The following is a 15,569-nucleotide window of genomic DNA, read 5'->3' as shown; positions in this document are numbered from 1 at the left end:
AGCTACAATAACCAAAACAGTGTGGTTCTGGTGTAAAGAGACTCATAGATCAATGGAATAGAATTGACAGTCCAGAAATATGCCCAGACATCTATGGCTGATTGATTTTCAACAAGGGTACCAAGACTATTCAATAAGGAAAAGAATAGTCTCTTTAACAAATGGTGCTGGGACAATTGGACAGCTACACGCAGAAGAATGAAGTTGGACTCCTACCTCACACCATATAGAAAAATTAACTCAAAGTGGATCAGTGTTGGGAATGTAAAATGGTGTAGCAGCTGTGGAAAATAGTACGGTGGTTCCTCAAAAAATTAAACATAAAATTACTATATCATCCAGCAATTCCACTTCTGGGTATATATCCAAAATAAATGAAGGCAGGGACTCAAACAGATATTTGGACACCAACGTTCATAGCTATGTTATTCACAATAACTGAAAGGTGGCAGCAACTGAAATGTCCATTGATGGATGAGTGGATAAATTTTGATATGTCCATATGATGGGATATTATTTAGCTATAAATAGGAATGAAGTCCTGACCCATGCTACAAGATGGATGAACTTTGAAAACATTATGCAAAGTGAATTAACCCATACACAAAAGGCCTAGATGTCAAATGCTAGATCCAGAATAGATAAATCAGTAGAGAGAGAAAGCAGATTGGTGGTTGAAGGGAAGGGGAAATGATAAGTAACTGCTTACTGGGTACAAGTTTTCTTTTTGGGGTGATGAAAGTCTTTTGGAATCAGAGGTGCTGGCTGCATAACATCGTGAATGTACGATACTTCGTACTGAATTTTTTTTACTTGAAAATGGTTAATTTCATGTTATGTGAATTTCACTTCAATTAAAGAAAAAAAACATGGCAGACCAACTATATTTTGAAGAGAGAAATTCATCTGTAACAAAACTATCAAGAAAATGAAGGGACTGAGAAGTACAGACTTCCGTTCACCAGGTGGGATGTAATTGGGGAAGGGCACCCAGGAGTGTTCTGCTTAAGTCACGTGGGTGTTTCTTGTATCATTCTTTATTCTTCGTGCTAATGTTCTTTCATACCTTAAGCAATCTCTCTTTGTAAGTTGCAAAAGGCTCTCTGCAGGCCCCTAGGTGTCCATGGAGAGTCTTGATTCTCCAGGTCCGTGAATGTCCCAGTCCATCTGTCAGCCCCAATGACAGGGTTGCAAGGACACACCCTGTAATCAGTGAGGCTGTTGGCTCCGCTGTCTGCCTATTCCTATTCTGTCCCTATTCCTACAGCTTGCTCCCTAACCCCATCCTGCCCACCTAGGCAAAGGGTCCTTTCTGCCCCCTTAACACACACACACAGACACACACACAAACACACACACACACACACCAATGAGGCACAGACCCTTGCCTCTACCTGTCCCCAACCTGGAACAAGCTTCAGTTTCCCCCATGAATATCCACATCCTAGCTTTCCATCAGTGGGAGCCTGAGGCGTCCTGTAAACTTAGTGAGTAACCAAAGTAACTCTGTGGTCTGTCCTCCCACTGGGGAACGGTTAGTTATCCCGGAAGAAACAAGTGCTTGGAGACATAGTCTAAATGTGGCAGAGCCCTTCTGCTGTTGCGTTTTGGGTGGGGGAGAGGAGTGGGGGAGGGTAGAGAAAGAGTGTAGATCAGAGCTGCCATTAGAGGGAGTATTAGCCCAGGGACAAGGCAGCAAAGGCCAGGAGACTGCTAGCAGGGAATGAGCGCTGGGAGAGCATGTGAGGAAGAGGAGACTAGAGGACCATAGAGGGAAGGATGAGATCCCAGCTGGGAGAAGCAGGCCTGGTGCTGAACCTTGGGCCTCCCTGCTCTCAGGGCTGGGCAGACAGGATGCTCAGCCCAGTGGGCCCCTCCAGAGGAGCCAAGCCCCTAGATCCCAGCTAGCTTCCCTTCTGGGGCTGAGTGGGCAGCTGGCATGGACAGGGCTGTTACTCTTTCTGTCGTGTTCCTCCCAGTAAGCCACTTCCTTTTTCTTGCCTCATGTCCCCAGCTGTAAAGGAAAATGAGAGTTGGACCAAACGATTTGGGGGCAGGGGGTCCTTTCACCAGACATGCTGTGATTCCAAATGACTTGTGCCTTGGATTACAAGGTTCCCTGGCCCTGGGCTGGGCTGTGAACTGGGTGGAGGAGGCCCCAGTGTCCCGTCTTCTTCACCTCCTAAAGTTGCAGGAAGACCTAGGAAGAAATGAAGCTGTTAATGAAAGTGTGAGGCATGGGCCGTGTTACCAAAGTGGAACGGGCTTGAGGCAGTGAAATGTTCTAGAATTGACACCAGGAATAGAGTATGTGGTAAGGCCAGTGAATTCCATGGGCTTGTGCCTACGGTGTCTCTTCCTCTGCTGTGAAATGAATTCTTCTCTGTGATGCCAGGCTGTGCATAAAAATGGACAAAGCATTCCGTGAGCGATGCTGGAAGTGGGATGAAGGCAGAAAGGCAAGTCCATATCCAGAATCTGGGTCTGCCCCCTCCCCCCACCTCCCCAGCTGCGAGCACCCTCCCAGATGGAATAGGGCCAATGCAATCAAGCTGCCACCAGGTGGCAAGATAGTCCCCAGGGAATGGGACCATGCAGGGGCCCAGTTTTGGGCTCTGCTCTTTTTACAAAGGGCCATCAGCTAGACAACTCCTAGCCCCTAGGAGCACAACTCACCCCTACAACCGTGGGGGCTTTCAGGACCAGTGGCAAAGAGAGAGAGCTAGGCTGGCGACTGTTATTTTGAGACCCCAGAGATCCTTGAGGTCCTTCCCCCTAATAGGCATGAGCCACAGGATGTATAACAGATTTTCTTAGAAAAACCTTAGATCTGGGGGGCTGGGTGGCTCAGTTGGTTAAGCATCTGCCTTTGGCTGGGGTCATGATCCCAGCGTCCTGGGATCAAACCCCGCATCAGGCTCCCTGCTCTGCAGAGAACCTGCTTCACTCTCTCCCTCTGCCGCAACTCCTGCTTGTGTTTTCTCTCTCTCTCTCTCTTGCTCGCTTGCTCTCAAATAAATAAATAAATAAATCTTTTTAAAAAAGAAAAAAGAAAAACCTTAGACTGTCTCTTGGTTGCTTAGTTCCACTGCTCCCTCCCTTTCCTCACCTGGATGTCCAGAGAGGGTTGGTGACATGTCGAAGATCAAACAGGGCAGGTGCAGAGTAGCAGCAGATAACTGTGGTTTGGGAGGGAGGAAGGGCTACTGAGTGGAGGGGTGGCCAGGGGCCTGTCCGTCTCTGGGCCCATCCCTCAGGGGGCAGAGTGAGTGTTGGCTCATCCGGGCACTGGACATGGAACAGCGACCATGACCAGCAATGGCTCCTGCCCTTTAGAATAGCTAGGAAACCATAACCACATATACAAGCAAGGTAATTTCAGACCACGGTAAATGCCATATGAGGGAGATAAAATAGCATGGGGAGGGGGAGTTGCTGGGGGCTGCTTCAGCTTTAGTACCAGGGGAAGAAAGGTCTCTCTGAGAGGTGGTGTGGGGGGTAAGAATGGCAGGTATATCAGGGTTGGGTGGGGGAAGAATAAGAAGTACGAGTGAAAATAGCTGATATGTTTACTCCTTTCCAGGCACTGTTCAAGGCCCTTCACACTAATAAACTTGTTTAATCTCATTACAGCCATATGAAGTAGTAATGGAATGAAAATTGAGGCATGGCGGTCAAGTAACCATGGTAGGTGATGGGATCAGAACCTGAACCCAGGTAGTCTGACTCCAGAGTCAGGAGGGCTCATCCCCTGCTGTTCTGTTTCTCAAAGTCACTGACCTACACTGAACAAGTTGGGTGGTAGAATCTGGATTCCAGGGGAGCCTGGGTGGCTCAGTCGGTCAAATGTCCGCCTTTGGCTCATGTTATGATCCTAGGGTCCTGGGATTGAGCCCCACATCTGGCTCCCTGCTCCTCAAGGAACCTGCTTATCCTTCTTCTTCTGCCTGCTGCTCTCCCCCTGCTTGTGCTTTCTCTCTCTGTCTGTCAAATGAATAAATACAATATTTAAAAAAAAAGAATCTAGATTCTATCTCAGATACAGGGTACAGGGCTAGAAATGAAAACCCACTCTTCCCAAGGGAGGTCTCCAGGCTCATGCTAGCCAGTCCAGAGCCTGGGCAGGGTCTCCAGCACCCTTCCTGCCCTCCTCTGCCCTCCCCTCCACTCCAGGGGAGTCCTGAAGTCCCTGTTCCCTGCCCCCAGCCTCTGGGTTCACAGTTAACTGGGCCACCTCATTCTAAAGGGATTTGACTCCCTGAGACAACTGGAGACTGGTGAGAAAGGGCTTAGGGATTAGACAGTGATAGCGGGGAAGGTAAGGGACTTAATTAGAGGGGTTTGGGTGTGGGAAGTGGGGCGGGGAGGGGATTTGTGTCTTTGCAAAGCCAGGGTGGACTGCGGAAGTGACGAGGAAGTGGGTTCCTTGGGAGGAGCCTGGCGGCGGGCTCGGTTTCTCCTGTTCTCTTGTGCTTCAGAAAAAACACATAATAGTACTAATAATGCTCCACTTTGTGCACCCATCACTTTTCCAGCCATTATTCACCTGGAATTCTTACAGCAGCCCTGGGAGAGAGGCATGGATTATTTTTCTCCCCAGATAACAGGCACCTGGAGAAGACAGGTGACTTTGCCCCGCCCATCCCCCAGCTGGGGTTTTGTTCTAGGCCTCTGGCTCCAGGTCCATGATTGCTTCATTGGCTGCCGTTGCATTGCCTCAGGGGGAGACACCCCAGGAGGAGCCAAAGAGTTGCCAAGGAAGAATGAAGTCATTCATTCAGTGCCCTGGTGGCCACCTCTGCCACTGAAGTTTCTGAAGACCCCTGCCCTCCTCACTGGGGGCTGGAGAGGGGGGAAAAGAGGGAATAAAGGGGTTGCCATCCTCTATCCTGGGCAGCAAGGCAAGGCTGGGGCTGGAACCTGAGGGGCCTGATTAGGGGGCTCCTTATCCCACCCCCTCTCCAACACACACCCCACCCTCCTCAAGGGAGACCCATTTGCCGACCTCCACCCTTCAAAAGCACTCTCCACCCGCAGTCTGAATGTATCCTGACCGAGGTTCCAGTCTGGTTCCACACCAAGGATGCTGAAGCCCCCGAAGGAGAAGGATCTCCCCACTCCCACGGCTCACACAGAACATACTCAGCTCAAGCTTCTTGGAATAGCCCCTCCCCATCGCTCAAAGTCCCTCCTGACACCTGCCCTCCTACATGCATGTACCCCTAAGTGCTGATTCTTTATCTGACCCCCTCACTTATCTATCCCCTCTCACTTATCCACAGACCAAGCTCAGGCTGGGCATGCCCCCAATCTCGATACTGTGTGTTCCCTGAGGGCAATTTTCCTACTCCAGGACTTCCACAGTGTTCAGTGAAATATGTGAAGGAAGAAAGGAAGGAAGGGAGGAAGGAGTGAGTGGTTTCCAGGCCTCCTGTCCCCTCCAGTGTGGCCAACTCCTGCTTAGTCATCAGGTCTCTGGGGATCCTGAGATACCCGCCCCCCTTGACCGGGATGGGGAGCTTCCTGACTGCACCAATATGGCAGCACTAGCCGTACTGGGCTGGAATGACCTGTTGCCTTAGCCATCTCCCCGTGGACCAGGAATTTCTTAAGGGCAGGGCCTGGTCAGCCTCCTTCCCCCAGGTGTCCCCGTGCCTGGCACCATAACTTCTACTTAAACACTTTTGGAGCCAAGGAATGAAAGGTGCTCTGGCTCCCAGCTCCAGTTAGGAGCTGAAGCCTAGACCACCTGGAGGAGAGTGCGGGCAGGTACAGGAGTGAGCCCATCACTGTCACTTCCTCATTCTGCTGCTGTCACGGCCATGTTATCCCGGGGAGGGTGGATTTCTTCATTCCTTCCCCACTTTGTTGGAAAGAAACTTAAGGCAGCTGAAACCCCGCATGGCAGGACTGGGATAAGGAGAGGAGGCAAGGAGGCTGGAGTCAGGGTCCTTCTGCACGGTCGCCTGCAAGCACAGGGGTTTTCCAGAGAGTTCTGCCATCCTGGCCCCATGGAAGTAGAGTGTTCCACAAATATTTGTTGAAGGGTTTGAAAGACTGTTTTCTCCGACTCTTGAACCACTGTGTCAATCTCGGCACCACCCCCTTTCCCGGCGGGCACCAGAGAATCAGGACAAGGCCCCCCAGGGGACTCTGATCTGGAGGTCAGTGCCCTTGTTTTGGAGAAGAGTCATCCAAGGCCCAGAGGCCAAGGCAGGTAGCCCAGAGGAACACCCCTTCCCTCCCCAGTGCTCACTGCTAAATAGTCACTGAAGCACATTCACTCGAGAACACGGTCCTGAAAGCCCAGCCCTGGACTCCCAGTCCAGTGCTCCCACCTGATCCCACAGCCACCTCCTAGAGGCATCTCAGCCCACTACCTGGCAAGACTAGAACCATTAGTTAGCCCATGCTCCTCCTATATCTCCTAGGCCTGGCAGCCTTCTTTCAGGTGTAACACTACCTTGCCTGGCAAGTTATACTCCACACAGCACTCTGGTTACAGAGCTGGAAAGTGGCAGAACTTGGATCTCACCTGTGGCCTGCATGACTGACAAGGCTGGGCTCTTCCTGTCGGGCCAGGCTGTTGCCTGACAGTCAACCACTGCAACACAGAGCAGTCAGTGTCAAGGTCTGGAGAGAGGGGCTGCTGTTTAGTAGGACTCATGTTGGATTGGTTAGATCAGGGAGAAGTTCCTGGAAACAGCATTTGATCAGGGCTTTGAAGATCAGGGAGGATCTGGCAGGAGGAAACAGGAGAGGGAAGTAACTATGACAGAGGCAGGAGAGCCAAGGAATGTCTGAGGGATAGCAGGGAGCTTCTTTGACTAAAATGAAAGTGTGTTGGAGATGAGTGGGTGGCTTGGTTGGTAAAGCATCTGCCTTCAGCTCAGGTCATGATCCTGGGGTCCTGGGATTGAGCCCTGCGGTGTGGCTTCCTGCTTAGTGAGGAGCTTGCTTTCCCCTCTGCCCCTCTCCCTGCTCATGCTCTTTCTCTCTCTCTCAAATAAATAAATAAAATCTTAAAAAAAAAAAAAATGAAAGTGTGTAGAGGGGAAGAGTGGCAGTTGAGGCCCACAAAGGATGCTGAGACAGGATAGGCCTTGGCCTGGAATGCAAGTTGGTGAGATTGTGCTGACTCCTGAAGCAACTAGGGAGCTACTGCAGATTCTTGAGCAGGTGAACAACATACCTAGCAGGGAGCCGAGACTTGCAGGACAGGGGTAGGGGATGAGAGGAAAGGTGGGCATGTGGAGGAGGGACTCTCTCTTAGTAACCAGCTCAAAGGAGGTGACCAGATTATTAGTCTAGGATTTATATTATCAGATTAACTAGCTGTTCCATAGTGGGCCAGAACTAGGTAAGTTTCAGTGGAGGAAGGAGAATCAGGCAGTCACAGGATCTGGGAAGGGCAAACTGGAAGAAAGGTACTTCACTTAGACCTTTATCGTGGGTAATTCTAGATTCCCAGGGGCTTGTTTAGGGCTGAGGATGATTTCCTGCTAGGTGAAAGTTTTCCTTGTGCTTTCCTGGGGAGCCTGTGTAGGCAACTCCCAGGCTAGTCCATGCTGCACCGTGTGGGTGCCTGGAAGCACTTGGCCCAGAAGCCAGAGACTTGGGTGCAAGTCCTAAATCAGCATGTACTCTTACAGGATGGCCTCCTTCCCTAGGTTCCTCAATAAATCACCTGACTTAGAGGTTCACCACAGGCTTAAATGAAAAGCTAGATCGGAAAGTAACTTGCAGAACTGTAAAGCACTGTAAAAGGGCTATTGTTTTATTTTTCTTTGAATAGGCCCTACATCTTGCCCTGGAAGGGTCTTATATAAAGATTTCAGCCATGTGTTCGACAAGGAAGGCAGCCATGCCTTCTGCCTTAAGCCAGAAGCCCATGATTCCTTAACTAGGGCAGAACTGCAGGGACAGCGAAAAACTTCTCTCAGGGGTGGAGGGTGGGAGGGGCCTCTCAGCAACAGGACTGAATGGAGACCCTCAGCTCTCTGCACCTCGAGGCAGACCTTCACTGTGTGGACCATTTCAGGTGCACAGTCCTCCCAGTGACTCTAGCATGACTGCTATAGCCTGCCTCTGCCTTCTGATCCAGAGAGTCTGGGATCATCCTGCTCTCTATGCCCTTGGAGACCTGAGTGTAGAGTTGGCAGGGGCCTCCCCACCCACTCCCCTGTGAGAGGTGAGATGCCCTTGGGCTCCTGGGATGAATTCCTTGGGCTCTGTGTGAATTCCAGGCTGTAAGTGGAGGCCTTCCATGCACCAGGAATCAGGCAAAGCTCTCCACAGCTGTCATACCACTTGGGATTTGGGGCCATGCCCTCTCTGGGTCTTTCCATGGCTGTTAAGTGAGGTGAGCTGCCAGATGCCTGAATGATCTGTGCTTGTGTCTCCTCCCCAGGGCTCCCTCAGCACCCAGCTCTGTGCCTGTTGGAGCATTTCTTGTATTCATTCATTCAGCATACATTTCTTGTCAGTCCCTGTGTGTAGGCTGCTGTGCTGGGGGTTGGGAGCTTGTGGGGATTCAGGGCCTTTTTCCCAAGGACCTCACGCTCTAGCAGGGATGATGCTGCTACGGCAGGGCCGCACAGTGTCTCTCTGGGGGTCCTCCCTGCCTATTCTTCCTCTGCTTCCCGTCAACCATCCAGACTTGGCTTATGCCATTGTGCCTGCATGGAATGAATGGATTTCCTTTCCCTTTCCTTCCTACCCCATATTTTAGGGCCCAGCTCCAATGCCACTCACTCCACATATCCTTCTAGGGTTCTTAGAACCCAAAGCAAATTCTCCTCTTTTAACCTCCCACGTACTTACTCTCTTTGACACATTTATCTCTGTCTTATATTCTGGATGATGGTGCCATATTTTACCTCTGGGAGGGCAAAGTAGTGTCTGATTCATTTCAGGGTCCCCAGAACAGTGCCTAGGACCTGGCACACAATAGGAGGAAAGAATGGCCCAGGGCATGTGAACAGCTACAAACACAGAGGTAGCAATAGAGTATGTGGTTGAACTCAGAAAGGAGGAAATGACTTTACTGGATAAGGAAGGGGCTGTGAGGCACGGCAGGACAGTCAGAGGGCATGGAGGCATCCATCACACAAGTCAGACTTGCAGTTACAGGAACCCACAGCTCTAGCCTCCGGGCAGGAGCAGAGGAAGCAGGTAAGCGGATGGCAGGGCAGCTTTCACTGAGTTTTCCTGCGACTTCCTGCATATCCACCCTACATCCCCAACCAGAGGCCAAAGCCTGGCCAGGCAGGGGGCAAAGGGAGGCTGTGCAGGGCAGAGTAGGGCGGGATCACAGACCTGAACCCTTGGCTAGGCACCACTGTGCTGACCGACTTAGGTACAGTAGCTCACTTGATCCTCTCAAGCTGACTTGAAATCAAATCATCACCTCCCATGGAGTGAGCGAAGAAGCTCAGGTTCACAGGAGTGAAGCCGCTTGCTGGAGTCTGACAGATGGAAGTGGAGGATGTAGGGTTCAGACTCAGGCCTTCTGACTCCAAGAGAGAAAGCCCTCCTACCTGCGAGGAGGGGTGGGTGTGAGCACCTCAAGAGCAGCTCTTCGAGAGCTGGGAAGGTTGGAACAGAGGTCAGGGCCCTGGGTGGGGAGAGGGGGGGGGTCTGTGTTTGCTTGTCCCCTAGGCCTGTCTGCCTCACAGGTGGAGGGGAAAGCCTGTCAACACGGAGAGGCTCCAAAGCTGGGTTGGCAGCAGTGGACCAAAACTCGAGGCAAACAGGAAAAGAGCAAGGGCCCCGGGGAGAAATGGCCAATACCACAGTTCATCACAGGGCGCAGAGCGATGCTAGGCTCCAGGACTTGGCCCCCCCACAGTGGCACAGGGCAAGCTCCCTCCCATCTGGGAGAGTGAAGTTCTGGACTATGGGACCCCAACTCGGGAGAGCTCATTAGATAGCATCTCAATGGGGAAACTGAGGCCCAGGGAGCACAGGTGTCTCATCCAAGGTCACAAAGTGAGCTAAAGAGAGATTTGAGACTAGAACCCAGATTTCCTGACTTTCTAATGTCCACTGGCCTCAGCCCGGGTGGGCACTCCTGCTCGCCTTATGCCAGCGTCTCCGCCTTCAGGAGGACAGAGACGGACGCGCCAGAGGCTTCCGCGCGCGGCGCATCCCTCCCCACTCCACCCCTCGGGATCCTTTAAGAGGCGGGGCTTGGCTGCCCGCCCCGCGGCCCGGGCAAAAGGCTGGGACTTTACTCCGGCGGCAGAGAACGAGCCCGGGCTCCATCAGCTGCCGCAACCGCCGCGCCCCGAGCCCGAGCCACGATGAGCGGCAGAGTCGGCGATCTGAGTCCCAAGCAGAAGGAGGCACTGGCCAAGGTGAGACGTCCCCCGCCCATCCCACCCCTCGGTCCCCCCTTCGGGCCAGGGCCTCGCCCTCCGGCTGCAGCGAGCCGGGAAGGGGCCGGGGCGGGGGGGGGGGGGGCGGACGACCGTGCGGGACAGGCAGACGGAGGAGGGAGCTGCGGCCAGCGGCACCTGACGCCTCTCATCCCTCGTCCCAGCGGCCCGCCGCACCCTCCCTGCGCCGGCCGTGGAGGAGGCCGGGGGCAAGTTTGGCTACCCCAGCCTCATCCCCGAGCGAGCCCTTGGCGGTGCCACCTGGGAAGAAGTGGTTGCTTGGAAGCCCTCGGAGGCAGCCGAGGGCACAAAGGCAATATTCATTCTCGAAACTGGCAGCCGGGCCCTGGGGGCCGGGGCAGGGGTAGGGCTCCGGGTTTCCTCCCATTTCCGGGAGGTTTTCCTCTTGTAGGGGCACTGGGCACCACAAACAGGGCCCTGACAGCTCCTTAGGACACTTGGAGAGCCCCTGCTGGGGCACCAGGTCTCTCTGCGACCTTGGGAAAAGTCGTCCTCCTCTGTGTGCTGCTCAAATAAAAGGAAATGAGAGGTTGGACCCCACGATGTCGATGTCGAAGGGAGCACCCTCATGTGTGAAGCCTGGGATCCTATGGGTGACTCATTGGGTTGAGGTTAGTTTGAGTTCAGACCAGCCCTCCCCTGTCCTACAATCCAGGCCCCTCCCTGGCTGGCGACTTGGGCAGAGGCTCTTCAGAAGGCTGGGAGGTAACCTTGGCTTTGCCTGGGCACCTGGGCAGAGGAGGGGGCAACAGTTTGAAGGCTGGGGCCCCTGTCCACCAACTGCATCTACTCTTTGTTGCCCTGTAGGAGAGGGGAGGTTGGCTGTACTCGGACCCAGAATTGATGGGGTCTGGTCTCCAGATTAGGGGGCTCCACAGCCAAGCAGTTCTCCATTGCTGGGGGGACAGATGTCTCTCCTGCCACACAGTGGGGCCGAGGCACCAACCCCCATGAAGGCTTTGCCCCAGGCTGGGCCTTCCCCCATCCTGGGGAGGCTGGATAGGGAGGCTTCAGATTTTACTGCTGACCTGCAGGGGAAGTCAGGCAGAGGAGGGGATTAGGTGGTGATTAAACTGGAAACCAGGGGCTGGGTTAGGGTCCTTGGTGAGGGGCCGCTTCAGGCCTGGGCCCTGGAGGAGCAGTTTCCCCGGGAGTCCAGGAGCTGTTTGGGGGATGGGGTGGGAGGATCTGTGTCCCTGGCTGACCTCAGCAAGGGACAGAGGTGGCAGGTCCTCATTGGTCCCCTCTTGGGCTGCCCTGTAAGTCAGTGACTAGAGAAAGGTGAGGGGTGGGGAGCAGGAGGCATGGGGAGAGCATGGGGTGTGTGTGTGTGTGCTCACCTACAGGGCAGTGAGCAGTCGGAGGTGGATATAGTCATCTGTTGGGGTCACTATCCGTCTCTCTTGTTTGGTACTCCCTGCCCTTTCCCCCTTCGTGACTTCCTGTTGAAACTGTTCCCTCCCACCTGGTTTGTCCTCCTCTCTCCTTCTGCTACCTTTGAAGTCCTTCAAGCACAACACAAACTTTTTTTGAATAGGATGAGACCACCGTCTTCCTGGGCCCATCACCATCAGACTCTTCCTTCCCTTGCTTTCCCAGCCCGTTGCTCACCAGTCCATGACCATGGGGCAGAAGACTACAGTGGAAGGCGTGCACCCTCTTGCCTTGGACAGACGGGGGGTGGGGGTTGCATCCCAGCCCTGCTGATCACTAGCTGTTCAACCTTGGGCATGTTACTTAGCCTCTCTGAGCTCTAATTTCTTCATCTGCAAAATGGGGACAGTAGTACCTCTAGGGACTCTGAGTGAGGCATGAATAAGGTAAGTGCCAAGTTCAGTGCTGGGCACACAGGGAATGCTTGGCGAACGGACATCTTTGATTGTGGCACATCCCCAAGTGTCTACTATCACAGTTAGCAGGGATAGCCTATGGCTGCCTGCCACACTGGAGTGTGGAAGGGCATACAGACAGGCAGGGGTAATGTGTTACTCCCTTCCCGCCACCTCCTTGCTATCCACCAAAGCAACCAAGTACACCCATGTGCTCAGCCAGTGTCTACAGAGTTGGCCTGTGTTGAGGTGGGGTCCAGCCGAGTCCCTATAGAGAAACCCGGGCACGGGGTGGTCAGGGAGGGGACCTGCCACTCACCCTCCTACCTCTCCCTACAGTTTCGGGAGAATGTCCAGGATGTGCTGCCCACCCTGCCGAATCCAGATGACTATTTTCTCCTGCGCTGGCTCCGAGGTGAGGGAAGAGGGGCTGTGGGAGGCTGGGGCATGGTCTTGTTCTGGGCAGCAGAATGGTACCCCCTGGAAACCCTGCCCCTGGCAATCTGAGAATCTGGAGAATTCAACCATTAGAACCAAGAGAGCCCCGTGTAGTTATATAACCTTGACCCTCCAGTTGGGTGGAATAACAACAGTGAGACTCAGAGAGCTGAAGTAACTTGCTCCAGGTCACACAGCACCTGAGCCACAGGCAGAGAGAAGGTAGGAGCTGGTGGGCTGACTCCCAGCCCAATGCACTTTCCTTTTCTTCCATAAATCCTCTCTCCTGGTGGGCTTGGGGAAGTAGATTGAGGAAAAGCCTAGGAAGACCCAGGTGTGTGGGAAGTCAAAGGGAGAACCAAGTTTTGAACCAGAGTGCAGGCCCGTAGGAGAGGCTGGCCCCCTCTGGGGCCTTTTGGAGATGGCAGACCAGCTGTTTCAGCAGCTTGCTGGAGGGGTAGAGTGCATTGGGTGGGGATTGTGGGGGGTGTCAGCCTGACCTCTGTTGACAAGATTCCGCTTGAGCCACCACCCAGCTCCAGAGCCCCACGTTCAAGTTCCAGCTCTGCCCTCACCTGGCTGTGGCAGGTGGGCCAGGGGTGCACATCTACTTTAGGAACTACATCTAGTTCTGGTAGAACAAGACCAGACAGGGTGTCCTGCCTATCGCAAGATGTAACACGACAGAACCCTGCCTGTGCTAATGAAGGGTACGGCTTTCTCCTCACATCAGAGTCCAACTCAACCCCCTGTCCCGACTCCTGAAATTTCCCCTGTCTTTTTTCTCTTCTCCTCTCCTGTGGTTCGAGTCATGCACCATCCTCTCAGTTCCTGTGACACAGTTTTTTTTCTTTATAGAAACTTTATTGCCAGACATTGAAATAATAGAGAAAATTCTACCGTGTGAGGTTGGTAGAGAGTCGGTTGTGTTGTAGAATGATAGCCCCGAATATTAAAGTACACATCATGCCTGAGTATGTATAGACACAGACACACATATGCATCCCCTAGGGATCCTGGGATAGGTGAAGGGATGTATTTTTCTTTTCTGCCCAGAAATGGAGCTGGTACACTCTGGGGAACTGCTAGTAGGCACCCCAGGGCAGTAAAGCCAGGAAAGCCATGGGGGGTTCCGTGTGCCTCTGGAAGTGCCACTTGCCCAGTTTCCCCCACAAATGTTGTGACACGCCTCCACCCCCCCCACCCCCGTTCCAGCCCACTCAGATTGGGTGAAGGGGCAGTAGGGGGGCGCAGTGGAGTCAGTCCAGGGCTGGAGGATATTTTGGTCCAGCATTTGCTGAAGGGCTGTAGCTCGAAGCGGGTGGGTAGGCAGCGTGGGAAGGTTGTGCTGCCTTAAAGGGCCAGCTGCAAGATGATCAAAGACACCACCGGGCTGCTGGTAGGTAGAGACGTGTGGTTTCAGAGAGCTGAACAATAACACAGCCTTTTTATCTTCAGGGAGGCTGCCTGGGCTCCTGGCAGTTGGTTTCCCTGACATTCCCAACTCCCCAGTCCTGGGATAACCCCTCTCTTTGCAAGAATATCGAAGAGTATTGTCATCCTCTTTTTTGCCAGATGAAGCAGTGAAGGCTCAGAGAGGGGAAGGCACATCCCGGAAGGCACACAGCTAATGAGGAGCAGAATCCGCGTGGAAACCTAGGGCCTCAGAGTCCCGGGCCAGCATTCTCTCCTTTAAGCCATGGCTGCCCCCCTGCGCCGCCGCCCCCCCAAAGCCAAGCTTGGCCTCTTCAGACAGAGGAAGTGTCTCCTCACTACTTTACTTGCGCCTCACATTTCCTGGGCAGGAGCTCAGGCCTGGTCAGACTCTACTGTGAATTTCAATTAGGGTTTTTGTTGCCCTTTTTTTAATGGAAACCTTTTCCCTCTCTACCTTTGCTTCTAAAGGAAACATTTTCAAAGTGCATGCCAACAGAATGCCTTTCTCTAACCTAGGTGTGAGCTCAGGCTTTCACTCTTGGCCCCTTTCCCCTCACATGGGTTCCGTTTTCTGCTCCCCCTACCCACCCCGGCCCCCACCCTGAGAGCAGGCACAGAAGTCTTTACTGCTTCCCCCTGACTGGGGCTGAGCTCTGGGCTTCCCAGCAAGGTCCGAAGGCCAGATGAAAACCCACAGGCGATAGCAACTGTGTGCGTGTTGGGGAGATAGGGCCTTGTCAGGGAGGTAGGGGGCAAAGCAGGTTGGAGTCTCCTTCACCAGGACTCAGAAGTTATCAAATCAGGACCCAGGACAGCTGCTCCCAGGTCATCTCTGGCATTGACCTAACCCAAGCTTTGATCTGCCCCCAACCAGGGCACAGGAGCCCTGGAGATGCCTGACTCAGCAGGCATAGGGAGGCACTGGGCCAGGTACTGCCATGGCCAAGTGGCAACTCAGGGAGGGCTCTCAAAGAAGACCCTGGCTGTTGGAGCCTGGCAGATACGGGTGAACTGGAGAGCTGTCTGGAGAGAGGGGCGCTCACACTTTTCTGCCACTCCTGTTCCTATGGACCACGCCCACTTTCACAGACCAACTGGGCTCCCCCATCACGACAGTAGGTTACTTTGTTTTTTCATCTGTTTCTAGATTATATAGATGATTCAGTTGGTGATGTGGAGTATCTTGTCCAAGATCAGACTGGGAGAAAGGGGAAGGGCTGAGAGGCAAACCCAGATTATATGCCTCTAAAAGCTGCCCCTCACTGCCACAATGGTGCGTGCAAGATTGCCATCAAAAGAAACTTCCTAGGGGCGCCTGGGTGGCTCAGTGGGTTAAGCCGCTGCCTTCAGCTCAGGTCATGATCTCAGGGTCCTGGGATCGAGTCCCGCATTGGACTCTCTGCTCAGCAGGGAGCCTGCTTCCCTCTCTCTCTCTCTCTCTCTGCCTGCCTCTCCATCTACTTGT

The 15,569-nt window shown here is 53.4% G+C and overlaps 1 protein-coding gene across 2 annotated transcripts in view; it reads left to right on the top strand.

Annotated features, from left to right (window-relative positions):
* The first annotated feature begins 10,169 nt into the window (after positions 1-10,169).
* The window catches only part of LOC111160017 (SEC14-like protein 2), a 20,537-nt gene continuing 15,137 nt past the window's right edge, over positions 10,170-15,569 (top strand). The window contains exons 1-2 of one of the 2 annotated variants that reach the window (XM_022522783.1): positions 10,170-10,358; positions 12,569-12,644. In XM_022522783.1, the coding sequence (XP_022378491.1) occupies positions 10,305-10,358; positions 12,569-12,644 (130 nt within the window). In that variant the 5' untranslated portion in view covers positions 10,170-10,304. The remainder of the gene's footprint in view (positions 10,359-12,568; positions 12,645-15,569) is intronic. The other variant, XM_022522784.1, reaches the window with a different exon arrangement.

The sequence above is a fragment of the Enhydra lutris genome, unplaced genomic scaffold (assembly GCF_002288905.1).
Source record: "Enhydra lutris kenyoni isolate GAN:26980312 unplaced genomic scaffold, ASM228890v2 scaffoldscaffold73, whole genome shotgun sequence".
In the NCBI taxonomy this organism is placed as follows: domain Eukaryota; kingdom Metazoa; phylum Chordata; class Mammalia; order Carnivora; family Mustelidae; genus Enhydra; species Enhydra lutris.
This window is presented reverse-complemented; position numbering and strand designations above follow the sequence as displayed.